This window comes from Trachymyrmex septentrionalis, unplaced genomic scaffold (genome assembly GCF_001594115.1).
Source record: "Trachymyrmex septentrionalis isolate Tsep2-gDNA-1 unplaced genomic scaffold, Tsep1.0 scaffold211, whole genome shotgun sequence".
NCBI classification, from domain to species: Eukaryota; Metazoa; Arthropoda; class Insecta; order Hymenoptera; family Formicidae; genus Trachymyrmex; species Trachymyrmex septentrionalis.
This window is the reverse complement of record NW_017305299.1, coordinates 97,832-107,199: the sequence shown is the minus strand read 5'-3', so window position 1 is coordinate 107,199 and position 9,368 is coordinate 97,832. Positions and strand designations below refer to the sequence as shown.

Genomic DNA, 9,368 nt, shown 5'->3' with positions numbered 1-9,368 from the left:
TAGATATTTCCTCTTCGTTTTTAAATGTTTAGCTCCTCTTCAAGCTACTTTCAATGAAAATACGCGATATAGATACAATAATATCTATTTTTACATATTTCTAGTTTTTCGATTTAAAAATATAAGTAAAAGCAACTTATTAATCAAATATATTTTATATTCATTTATAGCATCAGATAAAAAGAGATTGAATTGTGATAATTGTAAGTGTTTTCGTCATAAATCAGTAGTTAAGAAAAGATATGACAAAAATATGTCGGTTTCTGTAATCTAAATGCAGAAATCTTGAGTTACCGAGCGTTGCGCGTATTGCTAACTATCACCGCTCCTCATGCCCTGTTGCTCGTAAGATTGGACGATAAAACTTTATACTCTCCCTTTTCTTAGCCCCGAGAAATTTACGAGTGCAGTAGATTCGCCGCAGCTGGAATACTTCATGTCTTTGTTTAATGCTATATAACCCCGTGATGTATGACTACAATCTCAGTGCAACGACGATTCTCGTACTTTGCAATTATTTATAGGCGAATAGGCACAGCAAATTTGTTCACTTAACTTCTATTAGAAATTATGGAACAGAAAGGCCCGCATGATATGCATGTTGATATAATTTTAACATAATATATTGTTAAACTACGTTATTAAAATCGCGTGTTAAAATAAAATTCTATCTAACAGTGTCGTGAATACAAAGTATCGGTCGCTAGAATTATGTCGTTAAATCAGTATGATAGTGGTGACATGATCGAATATTATAGACGGGATATAAAATGACAATAAAGTTCGAATAGTGCTTGGGAAGTTCTTCGAACTGCCTGTTAATTACAGCAGAATCCAACCGATGATTCGGAGCCGTAATAATATTTATACGTAACTTATGTAATTTCCTCACATGTTGGAAATTACATCGTACTGACGAATTTGGCGCTTTAATAATTTCAATAGTTTTTGCTACTTTAACAGATTACAGTCTACACGCTATACGAAAAGCTCGTCTATAATTCATACGCGATTTCGCGAAAATCGTCAAACTACAAGTATATATGTGTGCTACAATATTTTATTTACCAATGGCTAAATTGGAAACAATATCGTTAATTGATTCTCATTTTAGCCAAGCGTTTATATGCAAAAATAACAGTGAAGAGAGAACGATAATTTTAATTAATTAACCTTATGTCTGTGAACTCAGATATTATATATACCATATTCATTCAATGATTCATTTAATACTCGGTAATCTGTCTACCTTTGTTTTAATGTCTGCATTAAAAACAAAAATCTTGTTTCATAGTATTGTTCTCATAAAGGTTAATTAATGTAAGCTGTAGTGCAAGCGAATCCCTTTCTAAACACAGAACAGAAACAAAAAATCAATGGAAGCTTTGTTATTTTATGAAAATGATGCACAATATGATATTCTATATTGCGCTATATAATATGTTGCTTTGCATAATATATTATACGTAAATCAACAACAAATATTATTGATCAACTGCAGGGCAAAACTCACGACGTGCATTTGCGCTCGAGTATTATCAGAAATATAAACTGCGAGAGCTTCCTATTGTCGATCTAATGCGATTGCCGCTCGAGTATGTCGGCGTTGTTAAAATATACGTTTCGCAAAAAGAAGACATCATCTATCCAGTATACTCATGGGAAACTTTTTCCGCATAATAAAATTCACGATACGCGCGCGAGGGAGAAAAAAAACATGGTCGTGCATAGCTTCGGCAGAAATATGCGAGTGGATAAAACTCAAGAACGCACTGTGACTGCCATATAACGGCGATTGCTGCTCTTCCTTTTTCAAATCTTTTTGCATACGCGAAACCGACTTCCAGAGTTAATATCACCTCGAGAAAGAGTGGCGCTTATTCTTATCCGCCAAAGGTGCAACTTTTTCACGTAACTTCATCGTTTTCGGTTTCTTCATATTCCTGCACTTCCATTAAAAGTCAGAGACTGTGCGTAATTTTGTCCGAACAATTCCATTGACGTTTCTCTCGCAACATTAATACATAATACGAACACATGTATCTACATATATTTAGGTAGCGAGATATTAATATGCAGTAATATAGCATTATCATTATCATCATAATGGAGTGTTAATTACTATGATTGAAGCTTTCATTATACTTCCCTATCACATGCATCTCTACAGATAAATGCATAATGTCAACGAAATGTATTAGACTGTACATACGTAGCCGCGGCTGACATAAACGCGAAGACCGACCTTTGCATAGAAATGAGATTCTGGGATTAAAACTGTGACCTCCCGACCGAATCTGCATGAAGACATAGTCTGACAAAGATCGTCCTTTTCTACTTAACCGCTACGCTAATCCCCGAGTAGTGCCGTGAACCGTTAATGCTAGAAATCGAGGACGCCCGGAGGTCCCAGAGTGGAAGATAAATTCCCCAAGGGCCGTGTCCGCCTTCGAGTTAATTTACCGACCTACTCGAAACACTGATTTAACCGTCGAGGTGAAAAAAATTATCTTACGGTCCGATACGAGCGGAACCGACTTAACTTAATCAACAATGAAAGTCTGAGTCGAAATTGAAATCTCGATGATCGCGATACCGCGATATAGCGGCGATAATTACCCTAACTGGAATAATAGACGTGGAATTTTTGTTCCTGGTTAATTTATAAGAGATCTCGCTATTTTCTCTCTTCCTGCTTTTTGATGTAAATATCGTTATTTGCGACATTCGTTATTTGCATCTCTAAATTCTTTGAGGTGGAATCTCATTTTAAAGAGTGAAAATTGAGCCAGTCCTGAAAAAGAATGACTCAATTTTCAATCTTTAAGAGTAAAATTTTATTCTTCAGAGTAAAATTTATTTAAAAAATTTTAGAGAATACACATTTTCGTTATGCGACTCATTGAGTAATCCCGCAACAAGAGACGTAGTTTCACGCGACATTTCGAAAATGTCGACGCCGCTTGTCTTGGTTCATCGCTCCCGAGTTTCGTGCATTATTCGGGCAAGCCTATCTCGCGTGTTTGTGGCTTGTCGGTGGTTCTTGTTCGCCTGCCAATATCCCGTGTCAAAATCTGAATTGCTACTTGTAAGGCTCAAGATTTGCTGGAAATACTGTAATTCTGTGACAAGCGAATCGGAAATTCTAACATAAAATGAAATTTATCGAATGAATTTCGCGACTATTGTACGCGATAAAATTTAATTTCATTTCTTTATGCCAGCCATTTATTCCCGTTTACAATATGAATACTAAAAATTTAAATACCTGCAAAAAAAAGATATTTTAAACTCACCGTTCTATTTCCGATGTTCTTCACTCTGCACGCTAGTTGAACAGTTTCTCCAGCCAAACCAGTGATGTTGGACGGCATTGTGGTGTCAAAGTATGGATCAATTTCCGCTGTTGTGCGTTCTTGAAAGGTATCCGTCATAAAAACATGCGATTCGTACGCGATGCTTCCTGGAAAAACTATTCCATACTTACAATTAATAAAGATATTCTCGCAAACGCATAGAAAAATCAATCGTATTTTGTATAAACATAGAAATTATCACATGATTCCAGTAGGTAAAACAATTGGTAACAATGTAAGAGTATATCGTATTTTTTATTGCATATTCAGCAATTACGAATAAAATTATAAAAAAATATTTCATCTAAATATTCCATTTAAATTCTTTTCATTGAAACCTTTTCACCCGTATCATGGATCATCATTTTGCGGAATATATGACCTGCTGAGCAATGGAAGAAAAAATTACTTTAAATTGAGCACTGCTCTGCAGTCAGTTCCAGGAGTGCGTGCATCCGACCGTTTATCTCGGTAATTTTAAATAGAGAAATACGACGATGGTACCATCAGTACGTCAGATCTATACGAACGGCCGCTTCGTGCAGGCAGCGAAGCTTCGAGAGTACATCGTCGAATAGGTCGTACGTATCCTGCCCCCTGCAGCAAATGCAATCTCGTCCGGAGGTATATCTCCCGTGTTCGCAGATCGTGAGAGCGTGATGTACCGTGGAGACTCATACGTGCGTGGCGGAAAAGCGAAGTCATGTCTATTTGCATAGAAGACGTGCAAGTGGACTTAGTGGCTTGCTGTGTCGTGTGATTACCATTCAAATCACGATTTTCCCCGGTGGAAATAGTTCGATGGTATTGCGAACTACTATTTGCACCGATCGAAACCGCCTGGATTTGCACCTTTTAAAGTGGATTTCAGCTGATTTCGTCTCGATAGACGATAAGAATCGTACTGGCATGTTCTTTCAACCCTGCCGGCTTTAAAATTCACGCCCGAGATTTCATCCTCTTACAATGCATGATATGTGAATTAATGAAACTGCCAATCCATTGCACTGACGTCGGCTGATGTTAACTTTTATTAATTTAATTTTCTTTTTTACTACAAATACAATTTTTTATCACAAGTACAATTACATTGCATTAAAATGTAGCGAGTTAATTGAGGATGTGTTATTACATAAAGTAACTTGTATTTAACTGGACTTTTATTTTTTTACTGTTACGTTAAACAAACTTGTAATATAAATGAGATGTTAAATTAATCCCCGTCGGCAATAAAATTTTCACTCTTCGTCTGCAATTTCTTTTCGACCTTCAGTGCAGATTTTTTATATTGTTCTAAACTGTATAAAAATTTAAAAAATTCCTATATATTTGTGAAAGTTTTAATAACAAATTTTTACTATAATTATAGAAATTGCATTATAAGTTTCAGAAGTTTTAGTCTTTTTTTTACGTTCTTCTCTCATAATTATGTTAAATTCAAATAATTAATCAAAATAAAATAAATTCAAAATATATTTCACATATTTGTAAGACTGATATCAGATTATTTGAAATGTTATATTTTATAATTTAATGATGCACATAATATTATAAAATATCGGTAAATATGATGAGCGACAAGAAATTTTATATTTGACATTACATTCAGTATGAATTCCAGTAAGAAAGAAAAATAAAAATATGTGAAACAATTTGCTCTATTGAGATATGAAAAGTGGTCTATTGAAAGAATCCCTTGAATCTGGGTGAATCTGTTAATGTCCATTATTATCAATTAAATAATTTGTTAAAAAAAAAATAGAAGAAAAATATTTACATTACGTGTAAATAAAAGAAAAATTAAAAAAGACCAAAATTTCTGCATACACCTAACCTAATATTTTATTTATTTTTTACAGATTTAAATTTATCTAAAAAATTCACAATAAAAAAAATTAATTGTGCGTTTATAAAGCCTTACATTGCTGGCGGAGGGTTAAGAACTATGTATTACTAAGGTATATTTTTACCCGATGAATTTAGTGGAAGGAACTGCAAGGAATGCAAGAGTTAAGAAGGTTTGCTTCCAAACCATTTATCGTTGCGCACGTCGCTATCCCATTACCGTGGTACGCTTTAAATATACCGTAGAAGCAGGCGTTTCTTGTTCGCGTGCTTGTTCGTGGCGGAACAATCTTTTTTCCTTGGCACAGCAACAGTTTAATCGGCGCGATGTCTCGTACTTTAATGCAATATACGTTGCCCGAAGCTGTTAAACCGTTAATAAACGATACGGTCGGTTGAAAGCACGGTCTTTCTCCTGTCGGCGCGAACACCACGCCCGACTTTGATAAAGTGATAACGATTCCACGGTCTGTATCCTTTAGGTCGTAGACCGGAGGGAGAGATAGAACGAGATGAGTTTTGCGAGATGAAAGGCCCAATTGAACAAGGGAGGCCGAACGGGGCACCCTCGCTTAAGCTATTTACTGTAATAAGCTTGCTGAACCCTCAAGAGAGAAAAGGTCCTATGAAACTCGCAAATTAACTCCTTCCATTCCTAAGTTGTCTGACAAGAGTCAGGGTTTAGCTAACTAGTTAAATTATTAGTATTTCTCTTGCCGTTTTGGGGTACTGCACAAGTATTTCACTTGTACATATATCTTTTCAAAGTAAAGAAGCTTTTTGATGCTCTTGTCAGTTATCAATCACTTTTTAAGCGACCCTTTAAACAAATTCTTCGATATGATGATTATATACTTTTGAATAATTTTATACTTTTTAAAATAGATAATCAGCTATCGAAAATCATTTTTGAACAGTAAATTTTTCTATGTGATGGTCATCTATATACTTTAGAAAATATGTAGATAATCGTAGTATATTATAATATTTAAATTTAACGTTAAAAGAAAAGTTAAAATTCCAGCAAGAGAAGCATCGAAATTATTATTTAGAAAACTGCATTCCCGTAAATCGCTATCATTGATCCACATCTTGCGCATTTCCGTGAAACGTGACTCTTCGCATTGCCAAATCCTTCGCGCCATTGCGACATAAGAAAATTTTGATCATACAGTTCGTTGGAAAGAGCTGAAGAGTACTGTCGAATGGAAACGCCGGCACTCAAGTATCTCGCCTTGAAAAGTTTAGAAACGTCGTTCGTCGTTATATATGTATATATCTATATCTTCAGCAGAAATGTCATCGGTAGGTGAACTGTCGCATGTCGCCTGGTGCGGCAAAAATCGCAGAAGAGATTTTCTAACCGGAAAAGTCGCGCGTAATCGGCGGAATAATATTCGTGCCGTTGTTCAAACAACCGGAACTGTTCCTGACTTTCCTGAGAGGGAGGGGTCGAATGAAGGAGAAAAATGGTCGAGTGAGAAAGTAAAAAGTGAAGTTGGGAAAGCCGACAGTGTTCTCATGTATGTATCTTCGAGAAGAGAAAGAAAAGGAGGAAGAAGGAAATTGTTGGAAGACATATGTCGCGAGAATTCTTGCGCGAGTCGATATGTGGTTGAAAATTTCGCGGAAATGGATGTATCGGTGCCGGGCTGCCGCGACGTTGACGGGGTCGACGGATGCGCGCGGTACTCTCGTTTCTCTCGGATTTTCGATGCATGCGGAATGCACTGGAGGCGAAACATTATTTACATCTTATGCGAATGTTGGCAACTCCGCGGATTGGAACCCCTCCGATGCGCTTTGGCTGTAACGTTTCGTGAGAAACTCCTGCCCTCAGAAAGAGAAGTCACGACTCACTGCCGAATGTGGAGAACGTTCTCTACCTCCATGAGATGGTGGTTCTCGCCGTGAAACATATTGGCGCGTCTTCGTTATTCGAGCGAGGCAAGTTATATCTGGCCGAAACTAAATTTACTGATACGTTAAAGTTGCGAAATTTAAATTACATGTATAAATACATGTATAAATTGTATATGTATAACATGCTAACATAAACCATGTGTTGCAATCACTGCATTCCAGCCGCAATAATCAAGCCGAGATGAAAAGACGCCACATTTAATATTATAATTTAATGGAATAATTTTCATATTGCAAAGCGGAATTTTGCTGTAGTAAACTACTTCCGCTTTCTATGCATTATCTAAAATTTAAAGTAATATTTTCCAAAAAGGAAAATAGCTCCCTTTGCAATATTCTCATAATAGCTAACAGCGCTGGTCTGAAATAATATTCGCCCCGTCTTTAAAGCATGCTCGGCACGTTCGACTGGAAGATGTAGTAAGGTAAAAAATTGAGAGGTATAACAAAGAGAAGTAAAGGAAATATACAATATAATATATTATAGAACCTTATATGTGATAATACAAACTATAGAAATCAAAGCCTTAAACGATCTAACTGGATCTTAATGCTTGTACGATTTTTATCGTAAATTCATATACTACGTATGTAATCCCCAGAAAAACGAGCGCCGAAATAATTGTTTGGTCTTGAAACGCTAACTCTACTAAAATACCGTAGTAATATCACGAGATAAATTGAGTAGCAATTTAACAAATTTTTGATGCTTATTCGCATCTTTGAAACGATCTTAATTATGTTGAATGACATATTAAAATCGGTAAATAATTAATTCTTATTGCAAAAAATATTACCTCGGCCGGAAATCGAACCCGGATCTCTTGCATTCCTTCGTGCGAGTGTCCTAAGCCTTTAGACTACCAGGGTCTTAGTAATAAAAAAGAAATATAGGCGTAAATAAGATGAAATATTTACTAATTACATATTTTTACTTACAGCTGAATCTAGGATCTGTTTTTAATGCCTTATTTGTACCAGGCATACTTTTTTTTTTTATCCAATATATTGTATTATAAACAGTTGGTGGTTTGATAATCAACGTTAATTATAACAATTTAATTAAACATAAAATTATTTATAAATATAAAATAACATATAAAAATTTAATAATTAAATTTTATAAATTTTAATTTCACTATTAGAAAATTTTTAATGTGCCATTTAAATTCTTGGTGAATAATTTTTGATATTAAATATGGCACAAAAGATTTCGCAAAAAGATATCTCTCATACGTGCTTTGTCTTGAAAAAGAGTCTACCCTCGGAGGAAGTCGTAAGACGACTGGAAAGATCTCGTGGGAATAATATCCACCCCTCGTTGTTCAAACAACTAGAATGAGAGGTTGGGCGAGGATAGGAATGGTTGAAAAAAGAAGCAAGAAGCGAAAGGCAAAATGGAGAAGTCAGAGATGTGCAGCTTCGAGTACAATAGAACGTCATCTACGAAAATGTTAGCAAACCGTACATCGAATGTTCTGCGACAAAGTACGACATACTGGGAGAAAACGTCCCAGACGGTTCAAGATGTTTAAAAAAGATTATAAAGCTTATAGCAACTATATGGATGGATATAATAATATATAATACCTTATGTCATAAATATTCATTAATTTTAACAACAATATAAATAAAATTAACAAAGTTACTAATATACGAGTATGTCATATCATTAGTAGATTTTATTTTATTTCAATTATATCATTATATATTAACTTTTTAAAATATTTTTAAGTAATGTATCAAACTGTTTTGAATTTAAAACATTTGTTAAAGAGCAATAAGGCAAAGAGATTCAACTATTGTGATAAGGTAAATTGAGGGAGGATGCCACTTTATTTATATTTTTGTCATAGAACATATGTATATTGATCATTCTGACTGAGTAGAAGTATGTACACAATAGTGCAATTATCAAAAAATTCTTGCCAATTGACGTTGGAAAATATTTAACAAAGTACAAAAATGTATGTCATGAAATATGCTCTTTTTAATATTTGGTATGCTAATAGCTAAATTTTGTGCTTTGATGTTTACCATAAAATCAAACAAATGATACATGATTCAAAAGATCAGTGTTTCCTGGCAGTCATGTGGCTGATATATTTAGATTATAATTTGTAGTATTCATATACGCGTGAAAGTTGCAAATAAGTATTTCTTTTACATTTGGGAATAAGGTGACAGTAAATACAAAACACAATTTTTTCTGCTTGAAACCGTCATTAAAATGACTTTATATAT

At 34.8% G+C, this 9,368-nt stretch overlaps 1 protein-coding gene across 4 annotated transcripts in view; it reads right to left on the bottom strand.

Annotated features, from left to right (window-relative positions):
- Positions 1 to 9,368, bottom strand: part of LOC108748142 (kin of IRRE-like protein 3) — a 73,474-nt gene that overhangs the window by 25,784 nt on the left and 38,322 nt on the right. For all 4 annotated transcript variants that reach the window (XM_018486172.1, XM_018486170.1, XM_018486173.1 and 1 more), the window contains one exon: positions 3,297 to 3,472. In XM_018486172.1, the coding sequence (XP_018341674.1) occupies positions 3,297 to 3,472 (176 nt within the window). The remainder of the gene's footprint in view (positions 1 to 3,296; positions 3,473 to 9,368) is intronic.